The sequence below is a fragment of the Oncorhynchus keta genome, chromosome 1 (assembly GCF_023373465.1).
Source record: "Oncorhynchus keta strain PuntledgeMale-10-30-2019 chromosome 1, Oket_V2, whole genome shotgun sequence".
In the NCBI taxonomy this organism is placed as follows: Eukaryota; Metazoa; Chordata; class Actinopteri; order Salmoniformes; family Salmonidae; genus Oncorhynchus; species Oncorhynchus keta.
Window position 1 is genome coordinate 15,459,379 of NC_068421.1, and position 21,880 is coordinate 15,481,258.

At 42.0% G+C, this 21,880-nt stretch overlaps 1 protein-coding gene across 2 annotated transcripts; it reads right to left on the reverse strand.

Annotated features, from left to right (window-relative positions):
- Positions 1-4,451: 4,451 nt before the first annotated feature.
- On the reverse strand, positions 4,452-21,846 carry LOC118390751 (amyloid beta precursor protein binding family B member 1-like). 2 transcript variants are annotated; one of them, XM_035781733.2, is made up of 14 exons: positions 21,636-21,846; positions 20,356-21,009; positions 19,999-20,207; positions 18,192-18,251; positions 17,743-17,819; positions 17,587-17,647; positions 17,255-17,401; positions 16,707-16,834; positions 10,216-10,330; positions 8,689-8,773; positions 8,519-8,599; positions 7,044-7,159; positions 6,756-6,932; positions 4,452-6,571 (listed from the first exon to the last, which is right to left on the reverse strand). In XM_035781733.2, the coding sequence occupies exons 2-14, from the start codon at positions 20,990-20,992 to the stop codon at positions 6,416-6,418; spliced, it is 2,049 nt and encodes a 682-aa protein (XP_035637626.1). In that variant the 5' UTR covers positions 20,993-21,009; positions 21,636-21,846; the 3' UTR covers positions 4,452-6,415. The 2 variants fall into 2 exon arrangements, with proteins under 2 accessions (XP_035637626.1, XP_035637443.1); XM_035781550.2 differs by having other exon boundaries at positions 8,504-8,599.
- Between the last annotated feature and the right edge of the window lie 34 nt (positions 21,847-21,880).

Here is a 21,880-nt window from a genome sequence, read left to right on the forward strand (position 1 = left end):
AATAGGAATTGGTCTGTCATCTTAGTTTAACGATGGAACATTCCAGGGACACAGTGGAGCACTAAAGAAAAATGAACCACCACTCACTCATGAACATAAATTCCTGTTCTCTAAAGTAATTACTCTGCAATAGACTTGGACCAGTTTTAATACAGAAGAGGGGAAGGAGGGGAGGACCAAGGTGAGGAAGAGAAGAATATATTAGTCTGGAAACAAAAGGGCAAAGTCTGTTGTGAAAGACTTGCGACAGGTTCAGAGGCTTTGTGTGCATACTGGTAGTGGAAAGTAAATGACTATTCATGCATTCTACAGTTGCTGTCGTTCACAACTCATATATATGCTATGTCTGAGGCAAATACAAGCTGGGTTTTAAGGTAAGTGGCAAAGAAATCTACATCAGAGGGCACATGTCAATTTGTGGTGTGTTTTTCAAAATGCATCTTGATTTTCTTCCCCGTCTCCACCCTTTTCCTCTGACAAAGGATTCAAGGATACATTCAATAAGGAGAATTACAGTGCATGCCGGGGAGATATTTTACGTGTCCAGAAAGCATATGCTGTCATTTTGATTAATTCATGTCCATAATGAACACTCTGTGATTGAAGAAAACATTCAGCCTCCCTATTAGCGACAACAAATTAAAGTCAGCTTCCTGCAAAGCAGAAGAAAACCAAGGGGGATGTTGATAGTAGGGAAATAATACCTCTACTTAATGGTATGTCACACCCACTAAAGTGAATACTAGAGAGGGTTCGGGAATATGCCCTTTGAACCTTTCACTCAGTGCACATGGGACAGGAAACAAAAGACTAAAACCACCGGAGGAACCTTCCACAAATAGAACCAGACACATGCATTTGCATATATTCCCCACAAACACCCACAAAATCAAACTGAATCAATCAACCATTTTCAGTCACATTGCATTTTATGTGCTCTGAATATTTGTGACAAAATTCAACCAATGTTATGGGACACATGACAAAGGAAATGTGGACATAAACCCATCAGCCCTGAAGAGAACATTTGATAGAAACTCTGCCATTACATGTAGCCTACATTTATCTTGATTATGTATAGTGCTACCTCAAAATACTAAAACGCTTTTGACACATAGAACGTCATAAGATAGAAGTTACATTTTCATTTTGTCATGAAAGGGTAGAAATGTAAAGAAAACATCTGAAAGCCAACGTCAATACGCCCACATGATGAATTCCTACAACACAACAGCTTCTTATCCCTTTTTCAATCTCTCTCACTGTCCATCCTTTGTTACCTTCCCTCTCTTTCTCTCTCTCCCTCCTGACTCTGTGAAGTTGATCCACCTCTGTGTTGTGCAAATTCCTCTCCTGTGGTTGTGATTGATTCACTGTGACCTGACTGACACTCAGAGCCCAACAGCGTCTTTCCTGACTACCACAAACTCAAAAAAAAAAAGAGGAAAAACAAAAGTAACCTTCTTAATAAACGCACATTTCCACCGGAAAGCTTCTCAGGGATTTGAGAATCCTCATTCAGTGAAGTGGATCTATTCACACCATGAGAACCAAGAGGAGGATGTATCCTACAGGGACTTCAATCATCTCTGTCAGACCTTGATACCAGGTTTAAGATGAAGCTGCTGTTCACTTCCTTTATCCACAATGTTCTACTGTAGATGTGTGATTAGATTCAAATGCCCAGCAGTGAAGATATGAGCCCACTCCACAACTCTGAGAGGAGAAGCAATGTTCCACAAGACTACACATTCATTATTCAAAATGAATCTCCATTACACAAATACTGTATGCATAATTATAAAAAATAATTATAATTGTGATTATTTCTCCGTGAGCCGAACTTCTTTAAATTGTGATTGACACATAGTGTGAAAGACTGACTACCACAGGCACATGTGTAAGTAAATGTAGTCAGACACTCGCACACATTGAAATAGCCATCAGAAATGTGTTTCAGCGTGATGGAAAACAGTAGAATAAAGACACACAACAATGGGATTTAAGCAAGGACGGCGAAAAACATACCACCACCACACATTCATAATCATATGGAACAATATGATTACATTTGGGGATATAGGAAAATCAAGAGACAGAAATAATTATATTTTGTTGCTTTCGAAGAGCACATTTTCATGTAAGGACTAGGTGCTAAATAAATATTATTTTCTAACACTTAATAATAACCTAGATCAAATCTATAGCATGTTGTTTGAGCATACAGATGTATAGGCTAAAATAACCTCCGTTCTGAGTGGAGGTAGCAAAGGGTAGAAGGTCTTTGATATGGGTCACCTCCATCAACAGGACACTCAGACACCCACCCACTGTCAGCCAGCACGCCACAAATTAATTAAACTACACCGGAAACATGAGGGACGAGGGAACACAAGCAAAACCCCAAACACACAACCAATCCACAGCGTAAATGGGGCGGGGAGCTGGCCAATCCCTTAAAAAGGACCCGATTACCACCAAGCCCTTGATGTGTCCCACAGAAGTGCAGTCCCGCTGGCAGGGAATAGGAGAGATATCCTCGTATCGACAAAGAGTCATTACCCATCTGGGCCTGAACCACTTGATGTGCACCTTTCATCCCCAAAATCATCTCCTGCGGAAACAATAACCAGCCTATATACAGTATCCTTTCATCCCCAAAATCATCTCCTGCAGAAACAATAACCAGCCTATATACAGTATCCTTTCATCCCCAAAATCATCTCCTGCAGAAACAATAACCAGCCTATATACAGTATCCTTTCATCCCCAAAATCATCTCCTGCAGAAACAATAACCAGCCTATATACAGTATCCTTTCATCCCCAAAATCATCTCCTGCGGAAACAATAACCAGCCTATATCCAGTCTCTGTCCCTGGGCATTTTGAACACACCAGGAGGGGGCAGCATAGAGTCATGAATAAACAGATGACATGGGGTGACCTCTGCATGGTATTCATGCATGGTAATTGCACCCACAGAGAATGATAGAGGCCTTTATTGGCCAAAAGGCCGTATTAGCATAGGCAGCGCCATTGAGGGCTTCTATAATTTTAATGTAGTCAACTGGGTGGGACTTCCAACTTCATTAACCAAACCATCCTGGTGACCCGTTGGAGTCATGTCCAACTGAGTCATCAGGAGGGATCAGCCAATCGTGAAGAAAATGGACTACCTCAAAATGGAGATAGCATGGTCAGCGCTCTTGAGGCTGTCGCAGAAGCTATAATGGCACAGATACAATGAGTCCTCAGTCTCTCTCTATTCTTGCGCCTCTCACAATACATATGGTAAAACCAATGTCAGCAGGTTTCATACATATGAAAAGGACTTGACAGCCTGCCTGGCTTCTCTTCTATTTTAATGGGATTGCCAGGAATTGTCAGATAAAATCCATTGATTGAAAAATGAGGATTTCTGTGGTTCTGCCACCAGTTACGAAAGGAGACATAATTTACAGACAGATCTAATCTAATAACTGCTCTTTGGAATACAATCCACATGGCTTCACTCAGTCACATCACACCAAAACCATGCAAATTGTGCAAAAAACTATGCAACACCAAAAATAAGATATGTTCACATTTATTTATTGTGCAGGGACTTTTATATACAGATACATTTTATACACCTAATTTACATAAATAGTGAAATAAATTAATAAGCTAGTGTTCCAACACTCACTTGTTTTTAATGTTGACCTTAGAAGTACTAACACAACAGAATTAGACAAAAAGAGCACAATGATAAGTGAGCGGTGACAAAAGATACACTATAGTATTATACAATACAATCTATAGTATTATACAATACAATCTATAGTATTATACAATACACTATAGTATTATACAATACAATCTATAGTATTATACAATACAATCTATAGTATTATACAATACAATCTATAGTATTATACAATACAATCTATAGTATTATACAATACAATCTATAGTATTATACAATACAATCTATAGTATTATACAATACAATCTATAGTATTATACAATACAATCTATAGTATTATACAATACAATCTATAGTATTATACAATACAATCTATAGTATTATACAATACAATCTATAGTATTATACTATAGTAATACAATACTATAGTATTATACAATACAACTATAGTATTATACAATATCTATAGTATTATACAATACAATCTATAGTATTATACAATACAATCTATAGTATTATACAATACAATCTATAGTATTATACAATACAATCTATAGTATTATACAATACTATAGTATTATACTATAGTATTATACAATACAATCTATAGTATTATACAATACAATCTATAGTATTATACAATACAATCTATAGTATTATACAATACAATCTATAGTATTATACAATACAATCTATAGTATTATACAATACAATCTATAGTATTATACAATACAATACAATCTATAGTATATATACATTATACAATCTATAGTATTATACAATACAATCTATAGTATTATACAATACAATCTATAGTATTATACAATACAATCTATAGTATTATACAATACAATCTATAGTATTATACAATACAATCTATAGTATTATACAATACACTATAGTATTATACAATACAATCTATAGTATTATACAATACAATCTATAGTATTATACAATACAATCTATAGTATTATACAATACAATCTATAGTATTATACAATACAATCTATAGTATTATACAATACACTATAGTATTATACAATACAATCTATAGTATTATACAATACAATCTATAGTATTATACAATACACTATAGTATTATACAATACAATCTAGTCTAATTTCAGATAGTGTTTCTATATTTTACAAGTTTTATTTTGTTATAGGTCAAATAACTATTGCACTAAATACTTCTGACAAACACAATTCATTTGTTTTTTTAAAACATAAAAACGTTCTCTAATACAATCAATAATCAAAAATGCGCAACTGCTCCTCAGTAGTGTCCATGATAGTGTATACAAACAATACTTAAGTGTGTCCAGGGACAAACAGAGCAAAAAGTGGAAGAACAGAATCCTAAAACACTGGAGTCATCCTCTCAATGTTATCCCTGTCCCAGGGCGGTAACTAAGGGAGACAGATACTGACTGACCTGCTCTCAGCTACTCAGTGGAAAGGACCTGACAGTGACAACTAATCTACTACGAGCATATATATTGATAGACACGGATACAGGCTAGTGACATGCCTTACAAACACTTAACAGGTACAGAATTCAGCCCATGAAGTAGCACACATCTAGTATGTTACAATAACTAAGAGTTCAGCACTAAACCGCTGCAGGAAGATATGATCCTGGTTATTCCTCTGAGCTATTAAAACATGCAGTGTGTGGTGAGGTCCTATACTACTATTCAGTGGAGGTGGTTAAAAGCTGTGGTTGACTAACAGATGGAAAACCGAGGCCTTGAGATGCTGTATTTTATAGGTCACTTTTTCATGACCAGAAGTCTATTTTCACCATTGGCTCTTTTTGTTGGCCAAGCACTAGTCAGATATAGCCAGGCCCCTACATTATAGAAACCACAGCACAGTGTGTGCTGCTATATACGCCTATGGAAGCCATTCTACCAATACCACATACAGGAAAATTTGATTATTGCACACAGGCACTGAACTTGCAAATGTTGATGAAAATGTATGGGAAACAACTCCAGCATACCCTGAAATCAGTGGTTGTTCACTACGACGTGGCACATGATTCTACACTTATTTAACAGAAGAATACAACACACTCTACTTGGGCTCTAAGATGGCTAGTGTCAAGAAGCTCATTTGGGCAGGAGTAGAAAGGCTGAGGAGTGTACAGGGTATTGACATGGTAGAAAACAAACATCATACTAGGTTCCCGACAGTGATTGGATGACCTTTAGACACCAGTAGAAAAAGAGGTGTTACTGTTTGGAGAAGCATGGCCCCATGACTCAACCATAATTGCACTGAGGAAGAAATGCGATGGATTTCTGTGTGGAATCGTCCTAAATACGTCCTAACCTCCTACTGTGAAGAAACATGTACTTACATCCCGTCATACGAACACTTCCTGCCAGACATGGTTTCTGCTAAAACACAAAAATAGTGACAAACAGATGACATCCCAGCAACAGAACAAAGAAGGGGTAGTTGTCAGGGCTCATTCAGTTTGAGTACAAAGCTAAAGGAGAGTTATACAGTAGATGTATCGAAAAACGTACTTTGCAATCACTAGTAAGTAAGCATTTCCTCAGTTACATATAACGCCATACACTAATGACAAGACATTCTCTAAGGAAGGCCAAAAAGAGTGCAAGTCCGATAGGAAAGGGAGAATGAGAGTTAGAGAGGAGTAAGCTGGAGCTGCTGTGATGGGTTAGTATTACTGGGGGGGGAGATCTTCTCTCTTCTGCTCAGGGGGACTGGGACCCTGACCTGTACTGCTTGAAGCTTCCCAGCAGACTCTGGACCCCGATCCTGACCCGGCGGGCCACGGAGTCAGCAGGGGGAGTGGGCAGGCAGGAGCCCAGGCTGGGAGGCCTCGCGTCCAGACACTTCTGGTAGCGCAGCTGAGTACAGAACACAGATATACAACAGGACTCCATAAGTAAAGACACTAAAACACATCAATACTATTCAAGGAAACATTGACAGGCATTCATGACATGTTCTATATTATAGACAACATATCATCCAGTCTCTAGACCACTTAATCATCCATAATGGAGTCAACTGTTCAGTCTGCTGACCCACCATGCAGGCGGCCTGCACCGCCTCACTCAGGCTGGCAGCGTTGGGCTCACACCAGAACATGTGACAGATGAAGTCCCCGGGGCCCTCGGCCATGATGAAGGCAAAGGTGTGGACGTCCTTCCCCACACCCATGAAAGACAGGAACCGCACCCGGCACTCTGACATCACCTCCTCAGTCTGGGGAGGACAGAGGACACAGCATGGTCAGGAGAGAGCCATTCTGACATGACCCCTACTAATACTCTGTGTAACAGAGATGACGGTGTGGATGGGTTAGTTAGTAACTACCTCTCTGGTGAGGATGGTGAGAGTGGCAGGGGCCACGTTCACAGAGACGGGGGTCCAATCCTGCTTCCTTGTGCTGTTCATTGCAGCCGCCAAAGCATCATTGATTGTGTCCACACCTAGGAGATGAGAACGTTCTACTGTTAACAGTATCCTCAAGGTAAACTGCGTGGGAGGAGCCATGTATGTAGTGAAGCAAAACACAGTCCCACACAGAGCACTGCCAGATGTTTTACTGCACAGATATAAATGACCAAAAGTTTGTGGACACATGCTCATCGAACATCTTATTCCAAAATCATGGACATTAATATGGAATTGGTCCCCCCCCTTTGCTGCTATAACAGCCTCCACTCTTCTGGGAAGGTTTTCCACTAGATGTTTGAACATTGCTGCAGGGACTTACTTCGATTCAGCCACAAGAGCATTAGTGAGGTCGGGCACTGATGTTGGGCGATTAGGCCTGGCTTAGAGAGTCTGCGTTCCAATTCATCCCAAAGGTGTTTGATGGGGTTGAGGTCAGGGCTCTGTGCAGGTCAGCCAAGTTCTTCCATAATGATCTCAACAAACAATTTCTGTATGGTCCTCGCTTTGTGCACAGGGCATTGTCATGTTTAAACAGGTAAGGGCCTTCCCCAAACTGTTGCCACAAAGTTGGAAGCACAGAATCGTCTAGAATGTCATTGTATGCTGTAGCATTAAGATTTCTCTTCACTGGAACTAAGGGGCCTGAACCATGAAAAACATTATTCCTCCTCCACCAAACTTTACAGGTGACACTATGCATTTGGGGCAGGTAGTGTTCCCCTGACATTCGCCAAACCCAGATTCGCCTGTCAGACTGCCAGATGGTGAAGCGTGATTCATCACTCAAGAAAATGCTATTCCACTGCTCCAGAGTCCATTGGCGGCGAGCTTTACACCACCCCAGCCGACGTTTGGCATTGAGTATGGTGACCTTAGGATGGTGTGCGGCTGCTCGGTCATGAAAACCCATTTCATTAAGCTCTCGACTGACAGTTATAGCACTGACATTGCTTCCAGAGGCAGTTTGGAACTCAGTGGTGAGTGTTGCAACAAAGGTCAGATGATTTTTATGCGCTTCAGCAGTTGGCAGCCATGTTCTGTGAGCTTGTGTGGCCTACCACGTCCCGACTGAGCCGTTGTTGCTCCTAAACGTTTCCACTTCAAAATAAAAGCACTTACAGTTGACCGGGGCAGCTGTAACAGGGCAGAAATTTGACAAATTCTATGTTGGTGCCACGTTGAAAGTCACAGAGCTCTTCAGTAAGGCCATTCTACTGCCAATGTTTGAGTATGGAGATCGCATGGCTGTGTGCTCGATTTTATACAGCTATCAGCAACGGGTGTGGCAGGAATCCACTAATTTGAAGTGGTGTCCACATACTTTTGTATATATAGTGTATTTACCAAACAACTAAGTAAATAAAAGATTTCCTTACCCATGCGTCCCTTACCTACAGGCTTGGACACAGGTACGTTACCAAGGTAATACACAAGGAAACGTTGGAAATTCTCATTTTTTGGAACGGGAAACTCTGCAGAGGAAGAAAATGTGTAGGGAGTTAGTGTCTAGTGTTGTACGTCTGTTATAAAATTAACTCTATAACCCTATCACAGGGGTTACCTTGAGCAGGAATCTCCATGGGTTTGCACTGGTCATAATTGTACCTGCTCAGAAATGGCTTGGATAGCTTCCTCTCTGTCATTATCTGAATGTACAGAGAAAGACATGGTCAAGTCATCATGAAATGAGTCATTCCACAGGAAATAGTATATTAGATACAGTACCAGTCAGAAGTTTTAGAACACCTACTCATTCAAGGGTTTTTATATATTTTTATTATTTTCTACATTGTAGAATAGTAATGAAGACATCAAAACTATGAAATAACACATATGGAATCATATAGTAACCAAAAGGGTTTAATCTAAATAGATTTGAGATTCTTCGAATGGCCAACCTTTGCCTTGATGACAGCTTTGCACACTCTTGGATTCTCTCAAATGCATTTCAAATGCATTTCAATTAAATGGTGTGCCTTGTTCAAAGTTAATTTGTAGAATTTCTTTCCTTCTTAATGCGTTTGAGACAATCAGTTGTGTTGTGATTAGGTAGGGCTATCTTCCGTATACCACCCCTATTTTGGTAAAAGACCAAGTCCATATTATGGCAAGAAAGGCTCAAATAAGCAAAGACAAACAACAGGCCATTACTTTAAGACATGAAGGTTAGTCAATCTGGAACATTTCAAGAACTTTGAAAGTTTCTTCAAGTGCAGTCGCAAAAACCATCACGCAAACGCTATGGTGAAACTGGCTCTCATTAGGACCGCCACAGGAATGGAAGACCCAGAGTTACCTCTGCTGCAGACAATGAGTTCATTAGAGTTACCAGCCTCAGAAATTGCAGCCCAAATAAATGCTTCAGAGTTCAAGTAACAGATACATCTCAACATCAACTGTTCAGAGGAGACTGCGTGAATCAGGCCTTCATGGTCAAATTGCTGCAAAGAAACCACTACTAAAGGACACCAATAAGAGGAAGAGACTTGCTTGGGCCAAGAAACACGAGCAATGGACATTAGACCAGTGGAAATCTGTCCTTTGTTCTGGAATCCAAATGGGAGATTTTTGGTTCTAACCGTTGTGTCTTTGTGAGAAGCAGAGTCTGCATGTGTATTTCACACTGTGAAGCATGGAGGTGGTGGTGTTATGGTGTGATTTATTTAGAATTCAAGGCACACTTAACCAGCATGGCTGCCACAAGCAAATTGAGATGGTTTGGGATGAGTCGGACCACAGAGTGAAGGGAAATCAGCCAACAAGTGCTCAGCATATGTGGGAACTCCTTCAAGACTGTTGAAAAAGCATTCCCGGTGAAGCTGGTTCAGAGAAAGCCAAGAGTGTGCAAAGCTGTCATCAAGGCAAAGGGTGGCTATTTGAAGAATCTCAAATATAAAATATATTTACATTTTTTTAAACACTTTTTTAGTTATTACATGATTCCATGTGTTATTTCATAGTTTTGATGTCTTCACTATTATTCTACAATGTAGAAAATAGTAAAAATATAGAAAAACCCTTGAATGAGTAGCTGTTCTAAAACGTTGGACCAGCAGTATATGTGACATAGAAGACATAGAATAATCACCCTGGAACACATCTCATGCAGACTGGTGGCGATGTTCTTGGCAGGTGAGTCACAGCGGAACACGTGACACTTGAGTACCTGGGTCAGGTTGTCTCGCGCAACATAAGCAAAGTCTCTGTTGTAACAAATACAGAGAAGTACACCATATACATACTGGTACATGAACCAAATGCATTTCTCGAAATTGAATGATAGCAACAGACAAGAAAAACTGAAAGCACAAAAATTATTGCAATGAATCATGTTAGATATGACAATACAATCAATTAAACTATATGTAGGAAAAGCACCATGGGACATTAGAGCATAAAGACAGAAATGTGTACAATACCTTTCCCTGTATAGGGCAGCAAAATGCAGCATGAAAATAAATAATGGACAGTTAAATCACAGTTATTACAAAAACACTAGTCGAAAATGGAAATCTGATATTAAGTGAATGTCAATGCCTTGAAAGTAAATGTAATTGCAATACGATGGACAACCCACCAGAGGGCAGTGGTGTCTCAGGGTTGCAGTATTTTTTAAATTATTATTATTTTATTTTACCTTTATTTAACTAGGCAAGTCAGTTAAGAACAAATTCTTATTTTCAATGACGGCCTAGGAACAGTGGGTTAACTGCCTGTTCAGGGGCAGAACAACAGATAACCTTGTCAGCTCGGGGGTTTGAACTTGCAACCTTCCGGTTACTAGTCCAACGCTCTAACCACTAGGCTACGCTGCCGCCATTGGACTCATAGGCTGCATTGAACTAATTGGTCTTTTTACTAATCAGTTCAGCTCTAAAAAGATCTGATGACCAATTAGATGAAAAAAGATCAGAACTGGGCTGTCTGTGTACATGCAGCCTTAAATGACACAGTTTTTCAATGGGCAAATAAGTGGAAAACAGACCCACATCCAGAGGTCTAGGATGGGAAAACTCGACCCTAAGGCATGAAAACTAATATGTTTTAGTAATACCTAAAGTTGCAATATGTAATTTATTTAGTAGATTCGACCAAATTCACGTAGAAAAGAGTTATACATCTCATTCGGATTGAAAGCGAGTCTAAGAAGCGGCAAGATCTATTGCATTTGCTCCATTTCTATGCTTCCCGTGCTTCGTTTTTGCATCTTTTACTTTCGGTTTTGTACCCGTTTCAAACAGCTGAAAACACAATACTTTTAGTTATGGAAAATATATTTCACTGCGGTTTAGATGGTACAATGATTCTCTACACCAGTGGTTCCCAAACGTTTTATAGTCCCGTACCCCTTCAAACATTCAACCTCCAGCTGCGTACCCCCTCTAGCACCAGGGTCAGCGCACTCTCAAATGTTTTTTTTTTTTACATCATTGAAAGCCTGCCACACACACACTACATTTAGTAAACATAAGAATGAGTTTGTTACAACCCGGCTAGTGGGAAGTGACAAAGAGCTCTTATAGGACCAGGGCACAAATAATAATAAATCATTTTGCTCTTTATTTAACCATCTTACATAGAAAACCTTATTTGTTCATCAAAAATGGTGAATAACTCATCACAGGTTAATGAGAAGGGTGTGCTTGAAAGGATGCACATAACTCTGCAATGTTGGTTTGTATTGGAGAGAGTCTCATTTTCCACACACAGTCTGTGCCTGTATTTAGTTTTCATGCTAGTGAGGGCTGTGAATCCACGCTCACATAGGTACGTGGTTACAAAGGGCACCAGTGCCTTAACGGTGCGATTTTCCAAGGTAGGATACTCTGAGTACAGCCCAATCCAGAAATCTGACAGTGGCTTCTGATTCAATTAAATTGTCACAGAACCGCTTGTTTCAATGAGGCTCTCTTGTTCAGATATCGGTAAGTGGAGGACTGGAGGCAGGGCATGAAAGGGATAACGAATCCAGTTGTTTGTGTCATCCGTTTCGGGAAAGTACCTGTGTAATTGCGCATCCAGCTCACTCAGGTGCTTCGCTATATCACATTTGACATTGTCCGTAAGCTTGAGTTCATATGATTTTTTGTGTGCAAATAATGATGGAAAGACCTGTGTGTTGTCCTTGTTAATGCAGACAGAGAAGAGCTTCAACTTCTTAATCAATTTTGTCCCTCACATTGAATATAGTTGTGAAGAGTCCCTGTAATCCTAGTTTCAGATCATTCAGGCATGAAAAACATCACCCAGATAGGCCAGTCGTGTGAGAAACTCCTCATCATGCAACCGGTCAGACAAGTGAAAATTATGGTCAGTAAAGAAAACTTTAATATCAAATCAAATGTTATTTGTCACATACACATGGTTAGCAGATGTTAATGCGAGTGTAGCGAAATGCTTGTGCTTCTAGTTCCGACAATAACCAACAAGTAATCTAACTAACAATTCCAAAACTACTGTCTTATACACACAAGTGTAAGGGTATAAAGAATATGTACATAAAGATATATGAATGAGTGATGGCACAGAGCGGCATAGGCAAGATACAGTAGATGGTATTGAGTGCAGTATATACATATGAGATGAGTATGTAAACAAAGTGGCATAGTTAAAGTGGCTCGTGATACATATATTACATAAAGATGCAGTAGATGATATAGAGTACAGTATATACGTATACATATGAGATGAATAATGTAGGGTATGTAAACATTATATTAGGTAGCATTGTTTAAAGTGGCTAGTGATATATTTTACATCATTTCCCATCAATTCCCATTGTTAAAGTGGCTGGAGTTGAGTCAGTGTGTTGGCAGCAGCCACTCAATGTTAGTGGTGGCTGTTTAACAGTCTGATGGCCTTGAGACAGAAGCTGTTTTTCAGTCTCTTGGTCCCAGCTTTGATGCACCTGTACTGACCTCGCCTTCTGGATGATAGCGGGGTGAACAGGCAGTGGCTCGGGTGGTTGTTGTCCTTGATGATCTTTATGGCCTTCCTGTAACATCGGGTGGTGTAGGTGTCCGTACCAGGCGGTGATACAGCCCGCCAGGATGCTCTCGATTGTGCATCTGTAGAAGTTTGTGAGTGCTTTTGGTGACAAGCCGAATTTCTTCAGCCTCCTGAGGTTGAAGAGGCGCTGCTGCGCCTTCTTCACGATGCTGTCTGTGTGGGTGGACCAATTCAGTTTGTCTGTGATGTGTATGCCGAGGAACTTAAAACTTGCTACCCTCTCCACTACTGTTCCATCGATGTGGATAGGGGGGTGTTCCCTCTGCTGTTTCCTGAAGTCCACAATCATCTCCTTAGTTTTGTTGACGTTGAGTGTGGGGTTATTTTCCTGACACCACACTCCAAGACCCCTCACCTCCTCCCTGTAGGCCGCCTCGTCGTTGTTGGTAATCAAGCCTACCACTGTTGTGTCGTCCGCAAACTTGATGATTGAGTTGGAGGCGTGCGTGGCCACGCAGTCGTGGATGAACAGGGAGTACAGGAGAGGGCTCAGAACGCACCCTTGTGGGGCCCCAGTGTTGAAGATCAGCGGGGTGGAGATGTTGTTGCCTACCCTCACCACCTGGGGGCGGCCCGTCAGGAAGTCCAGTACCCAGTTGCACAGGGCGGGGTCGAGACCCAGGGTCTCGATCTTGATGACGAGCTTGGAGGGTACTACGGTGTTAAATGCTGAGCTGTAGTCGATGAACAGCATTCTCACATAGGTATTCTTCTTGTCCAGATGGGTTAGGGCAGTGTGCAGTGTGGTTGAGATTGTATCGTCTGTGGACCTATTTGGGCGGTAAGCAAATTGGAGTGGGTCTAGGGTGTCAGGTAGGGTGGAGGTGATATGGTCCTTGACTAGTCTCTCAAAGCACTTCATGATGACGGAAGTGAGTGCTACGGGGCGGGGCGGTAGTCGTTTGCTCAGTTACCTTAGCTTTCTTGGGAACAGGAACAATGGTGGCCCTCTTGAAGCATGTGGGAACAGCAGACTGGGATAGAGATTGATTGAATATGTCCGTAAACACACCAGCCAGCTGGTCTGCGCATGCTCTGAGGGCGCGGCTGGGGATGCCGTCTGGGCCTGCAGCCTTGCGAGGGTTAACACGTTTAAATGTTTTACTCACCTCTGCTGCAGTGAAGGAGAGGCCGCATATTTTGGTTGCAGGCCATGTCAGTGGCACTGTATTGTAGTCTGCCTGGGAGCAAGACATCCTGGTCCGTGACGGTGCTGGTTTTCATTTTGTAATCCGTGATTGACTGTAGACCCTGCCACATACCTCTTGTGTCTGAGCCGTTGAATTGAGATTCTACTTTGTCTCTATACTGACGCTTAGCTTGTTTGATTGCCTTGCGGAGGGAATAGCTACACTGTTTGTATTCGGTCATATTTCCGGTCACCTTGCCCTGATTAAATGCAGTGGTTCGCGCTTTCAGTTTCACGCGAATGCTGCCATCAATCCACGGTTTCTGGTTTGGGAATGTTTTAATCGTTGCTATGGGAACAACATCTTCAACGCACGTTCTTATGAACTCGCTCACCGAATCAGCGTATTCGTCAATGTTGTTGTCTGACGCAATACGAAACATATCCCAGTCCACGTGATGGAAGCAGTCTTGGAGTGTGGAATCAGATTGGTCGGACCAGCGTTGAACAGACCTCAGCGTGGGAGCTTCTTGTTTTAGCTTCTTGCCGGAAGTCTCTCGATTTAAAAAAACTGTACTTTGCCCCTTGATAACCAGTGCACTTCTGTATGTTGTAAAAGCGTTACGTGGTCGCTGCCCATATCATTGCATAATGCAGAAAATACACAAGAGTTCAGGGACTTTGCTTTAACAAAGTGAACCATTTTCACTGTAGTGTCCAAAACGTATTTCAAGCTGTCAGGCATTCCCTTAGCAGAAAGAACCTCTCGACGAGACGGCCTACAGGGAGGAGGTGAGGGCCCTCGGAGTGTGGTGTCAGGAAAATAACCTCACACTCAACATCAACAAAACAAAGGAGATGATCGTGGACTTCAGGAAACAGCAGAGGGAGCACCCCTCTATCCACATTGACGGGACAGTAGTGGAGAGGGTAGAACGTTTTAAGTTCCCCAGCGTACACATCATGGACAAACTAAAATGGTCGAACCACACAAACAGCGTGGTGAAGAAGGCACAGCAGCACAAACTTTTACAGATGCACAATCAAGAGCATCCTGTCGGGCTGTATCACCGCCTGGTACGGCAACTGCTCCGCCCACAAATGTAAGGCTCTCCAGAGGGTAGTGAGGTCTGCACAACGCATCACCGGGGGCAAACTACCTGCCCTCCAGGACACCGACACCTCCCGATGTCACAGGAAGGCCATAAAGATCATCAAGGACAACAACCACCCGAGCCACTGCCTGTTCACCCCGCTATCATCCAGAAGGCGAGGTCAGTACAGGTGCATCAAAGCAGGGACTGAGAGACTGAAAAACTGCTTCTATCTCAAGGCCATCAGACTGTTAAACAGCCTTCACTAACATTGAGTGGCTGCTGCGACTTTTACTGACTCAACTCCAGCCACTTTAATAATGGAAAAATGTATGTAATAAATGTATCACTAGCCACTTTAAACAATGCCACTTTTATATGTTTACATACCCTACATTACTCATCTCATATGTATATTCTGTACTCTATACCATCACTCAATCATATATTTTTTTACGTACATATTCTTATTCATTCCTTTACACTTGTGTGTATAAGGTAGTTGTTGTGAAATTGTTAGGTTAAGATTACTCGTTGGATATTACTGCATTGTCGCAACTAGAAGCACAAGCATTTTGCTACACTCACATTAAAATCAGCTAACCATGTGTATGTGACAAATAACATTTGATTTGCATGGTACCCAAGTGGTGTCGGGAGCAACTGCTTGCACGGGCATTACCACTCCACTATGTCTCCCTGTCATGGCTTTTGCACCATCAGTACAGATCCCAACATGAGCAGCAGCTCCGTTTGGCTACATAGAGACCATTAGTGGAATTCCTGCAGTTAATGTGAATGGATGTTAATTATTTGACTAGGCTGCTTGTATTTGACATTGTGTTATTTCGCTCAACACTAGATGGTTAAAAAAAATGGACAGTGAAATGAGGCAACTCAGGCAAAAAAATAAATAATCATCCAAATGTATAGATAGCCCCGTTGGAAAACGTACCCCCGACGGAACTGCAATACCTGCTCTACACTATACTTGCTTGTTTTGTCACAAACTGAAATTAGGTAAACTATTTGAATTTTAGCAATGAGGAACGATTTCTGAACCTTTAAGAAAATGGAACAAATTACCAGCTATTATGTAATTCCCAGTGCCAAATATATCTTAATAGGTGTGGATGGTCATGAAGTAATAGTAAGTTGACTGCTAAGACTAGATAGACAATTAACTAACAAAAAGCGCTAAATAAAAACTATATAAAATAGTACAATTTCTAAAGAGTTAAAACAGCATTTCCTGTTCCTGTAAAAGTAGCTACACCACTTAACTGACTGCCACAGTAGTGCAGATGTGGTGCCAAACAGCGTCTGGTTGTTCTGGTGGACACTGACCTGCCGTTGTCTCGGCCCACGCCCCACACGCGGATGCTGGCGATGGGCTGCGAGTGCAGCAGAGTCTGTCCCAGTGGGTCGATCAGATTCATAGTGTCATTCTGCAGGACCATCAGCATGTCCTTACCCTGGTAACACAACACAAACATATATTGATCCTCCTGAAGCACCACCATGCACAGCAAATTGAATGACATTGAAATGTAATTTGATAGATTGCTATGTGCCCATCTGTGCTACAACTAATAATACTCTAGGAAACAACTGTTGGACTTGATCCGGGTTTAGATGAAGAGACATTCCCAAGCAGTGGTCCATATGGATGATTATAATTACTCTGATATTCAACATTATTCAACACAGAGCAGTTGCAGGGAATAGCATCAATGTGAGAGGTAATTGCTTCAGTTGCTGGGTAAAAAAAAAAATACAAAGCAAGGTAAACAGAGGGTCTCCACGCCCAAACATCAACCCCATCACAAGGCTCTTCCCCCAGACAGGAAGAGCCCACCCCAGTCCCTTCCTGTGGCCCTGCTCCTCAGACTCACCTCTCCCCAGATGCCAGCAGTGTCGTGGAGGTTGTGTTTATGGTAGGACAGCTGTCTAATGCAGTTGTTGACAGCCACGCTGCTCTTTCCCGGTGCCATGTCCTCTTCAGACATCTCCACCCAGCCCAGAGAGCGCACGGCAAAATACTGACATAGCAAATAGAGGCCGGAGAGAACACAGGACGGGCCAGAGAGGGAGAGAGATAAACCGACAAACACAGTCCAATTAGGAAAGGAAAGAGTAGTTGTACGTTAACAGGGAAGGGACAGACAGATGACTAGTCTTCCTGCCTCAACGTTTTAGTGAGAGTAAATGTGATTTTCAAATTTACCTTAGCCTCCAGGTCAGTGCCATGGGGATCAAGTTTCTCCTCTTCCTCGTATTGGGAACAGCTATGAGACAGTTATCAGTCCGTTATCATTTGAGAAAGAACAAGAGGGAGAGAGGAGGGTTTAAGAGTGTTTTGGCTGAGAATGAGATGACTTACTTGAGGTTGATGGATGCATAGCGCAGGGTTGCCCCTTCAAACTCCTTCAGGCTCTGGTCAGATGCCACCTCTCCCTCCTGCAATCACCAAGAAGGCAATGAATTAGTCAATTCATCAACACCAAGTTGATCAAAATCCTAATGTGCTGCTTTCTAAACTCTGTTTCTAAAACTGAAATATTGACGGTTGAAGCGATGAAATGTCAAGTGCTTCTGCTTTTCTGTCTACTATTTCCCACATAACAATGATTTATCTGTTGGGAGGGTTTACATTAAGTATGTTTCAAATTATGTTTTCCAATGAATAATCAGAGACATAAAAAACACTTTCCATACACATGAAAATAATGATTCTCTTTTTACTGTGTTGTCAGTGTTAAAGGATATCCTGAATGTGAGGTCTTGGCCATGTCCTGATTCTCATTCGTATTTATTAATATCCATGCATACCTTCCACAGCTCTCCATCACTAGTCCCTTCATCTGGGTTAGAGAGGTCCCCCCATGTTTCCTAGTAGTCAGACAAAAACATGACATTTTTCTCAAAATAGTCTTAATTGGAGAGCATAGATCAAGTGTTCTCAGAACATATACAGTACATGCGGAAAGGATTCAGACCCCTCCACTTTCCCTCATGTTGTTACGTTACAGCCTTATTCTACCATGGATTAAATGTTTCTTTATCAATCTACACACAATACCCCATAAGACATTTTAGCTCATTTATGCAAAACAGAAAACAGAAATACCTTATTTACATAAGTATTCAGGCCCTTCGTTATGATACTCGAAATTGAGCTCAGATCTATCCTGTTTTCATTGATCAACCTTGAGATGTTTCTACAACTTGATTGGAGTCCACTTGTTACATTTACATTTAAGTCATTTAGCAGACGCTCTTATCCAGAGCGACTTACAAATTGGTGCATTCACCTTATGACATCCAGTGGAACAGCCACTTTACAATAGTGCATCTAAATCTTTTAGGGGGGGAGAAGGATTACTTATCCTATTCCTAGGTATTCCGGAAGGGGGGTGAAAGGAGGAATACTTAAAGAGGAATACTTGAGGAATACTTGTGGTAAATTCAATTGATTTGAAATGATTTGGAAAGGCACACACCTGATAATATAAGGTCCTACAGTTGACAGTGCATGTCAGAGCAAAAACTAAGCCATGAGGTTGAAGGAATTGTCCATATAGCTCCGAGACAGGATTGTGACGAGGCACAGATGTGGGGAAGGGTACCAAAAAATGTCTGCAGCATTGAAAGTCCCCAAAAGCAGTGGCCTCCATCATTCTTAAAACAGAAAAAGTCTGGAACCACCAAGAATCTTTCTAGAGCTGGCCGCCCAGCAAAACTTAGCAATAGGGGGAAAAGGGCCTTGGTCAGGGAGGTGAACAAGAAACCGATGGTCACTGACAGAGCTCCAGAGTTCCTCTGTGGAGATGGGATACCTTCCAGAAGGACAACCATCTCTGCAGCACTCCACTTTATGGTAGAGTGGCCAGACGGAAGCCACTCCTCAGTAAAAGGCACATCACAGCCCACTTGGAGTTTGCCAAAAGGCACCTAAAGGACTCTCAGACCATGAGAAACAAGATTCTCTGGTCTGACGAAACCAAGATTGAACTCTTTGGCTTGAATACCAAGCATCACATCTGGAGGAAACCTGGCAACATCCCTACGGTGAAGCATGATGGTAGCAGCATCATGCTGTGGGGATGTTATTCAGCACCAGAGACTGGGAGACTAGTCAGGATTGAGGGAAAGATTAACTGAGTAAAGTACTGAGAGATCCTTGATGAAAACCTGCTTCAGAGTGCTCAGGACCTCAGACTGTGGGGGAAGGTTCACCTTCCGACAGGACAACAACCCTAAGCACACAACCAAGACAACGCAGCAGTTGCTTCATGGACAAGTCTCTGAATGTCCTTGCGTGGCCCAGCCAGAGCCCGGACTTAAACCCAATCGAACAACTCTGGAGAGACCTGAAAATAGCTGTGTAGCGACTCTCCCCATCCAACCTGACAGAGCTTGAGAGGATCTACAGAGATGAATGGGAGAAACTCCCCAAATACAGGTGTTGCCAAGCTTGAAGTGTCATATTCAAGACTCAAGGCTGTAATCGCTGCCAAAGGTGCTTCAACAAAGTACTGAGTAAAAGGTCTGAATACTTATGTAAATGTGATATCAGTTTATGTATACATTTGCAAAATAAACACATCATCTCTAAGGCCTATGGGTTAGATCTCACCTCTGGCTCTTCCTCACAGGGTGTTGTCTCCAGGGACATACTGGAGGACATCATGGAGTCTCCCACCTTGTCCAGAGTGGAGGGAGGCTCCCACTGAGTAGTGCCAGTAGGGATGTGCCAATAATAGGTACCTGAAGTGTCTCGAACCCGCATCCACCCAGAGGGTAGGTCTGTGTCCGCCTCAAAGGCCTCCGAGTCCCAGAAGGACTCTGTGTGGAGAGAAGGGGAGGGTTAGAACGAGGAGTCTTAACGTTGCTTGCAACATGAGAAGCACTTGTTATGTTAGACTAGACAATAATCATTATTGTTGTTCCAACAAAACAGTCACACAGCTGATTTCAACAAACACGCCCATACTTTTGTTTTCATTTGGAGGGCTTTCAACAGTGCTTTCCTGAGACAGTGCTGACCAGTTGGTTTCTTCATCACTTGGTGTTCCATTCACATTAGAGAACAGCAGACAGGGATTTCTAGCCACCCCACTTCCCTCTCTTTCAGCCTCTGCATCCCTCTGCTTGGACTCCCTCTCTTCCTCTATAAGACTGCCGGCCTCTTCATCTGCCTCAGATGAATCTTCCTTCTCTTTGTCGTCTTCTTCGCCTTCATCATCTTTATCCTCTGCAGACACCAGGGTGTTGATGAGTAGTGGCTCTTTCAGGGTGGCATTGGACTCTTCTTCCTTCAGGCCCAGGGTCTTGGCGGTCTTGGGAGATTTGGTCTGCTCCTCGTTCCTCTGCTGCTCCTCCTCCTCCTCCTCGTTGGTGTTATGAGGAGAGAAGTCCTCCTGGTTCCCATTCTGGTCCTGGTCCTGATGTTTCTCGGCTACTTTCCTCAGTTGGTTCTTGCCCTCCTTGACCCACTTAGCATTGTTGCCGTCTGTGGATTCTTGGTCACTCCAAAGGCCGCTGTCATTCAATTTGTTTTTCAGCACTTCATCTTGATGTTGGTTGTTGGCTACATGATAAGATACGTCATCATCATCATGGCCACCCATGGTACTATACAGCAGCTCTGAAGGGAATCGAGGAGGGTATGGTTAGAGAGAAAATAGATAGCTAAGATATGCCTTTGCCCATCTGATCACTCGAATGTTTAGTTACGAGTCAGTTTGAGACAAGTGACCTGGCTGGCTAGCCAACTGTTTGACATTGTAACGTTAACGTTAGTACGTTAGCAAGGTAAATGTAATGTTAGCAAGCTAGCTCGCTACACGGCCTAACTAGCGTTGACTCATTAAATCGAAATTAGAAAATAGCTACCTAGTAAGCTAGGTAGCTAACGTTAACTGCGCCATTAGCTAGCTACATTGAGATGACACATCGCTACGCTAGACAGCTGGCTAACTTACTAGCTAATATTAGTTGGCTAGGCCTCTCTTGCTGTCTCACTAGTTACTAATTTAGCAAGCCATCAATAACAATGTAAATGAATTTAACATATCAGCTGTGGTTCAAGCTAACGTTAAATCAACTAAAAGGCAAGGTAGGAGGCTTCGTTAGCCTCCTTGCTAGCTAGGTGACCATCTGAAATAACATGCATCATCCGCCATCAACCCATAATAATATGGCCATAATTGGTACACGACCACAAAGAACAGCAATTCAACATGTGCACCATTAGATACCAAATCTACTTACTTCTGCTGTATGTGTCCTTCGATCAAATATATTCTCGTTATTGTTACATATTTACACAATCATTTATGAAGGCGGAGATGGGTCGTTTATCTGTATTCCCAGCAGATGCTGCTGCTGCGGTGTTGTGCGGAGTTGTGACAGACGTTTTGGTGTTGGGGGGCGTACATCACTAATTTGTCAATGTGTTGCCTCGTACGGATGGATCTCTGACTCAACCATCTTATGATTATTATGATGATTTAAGA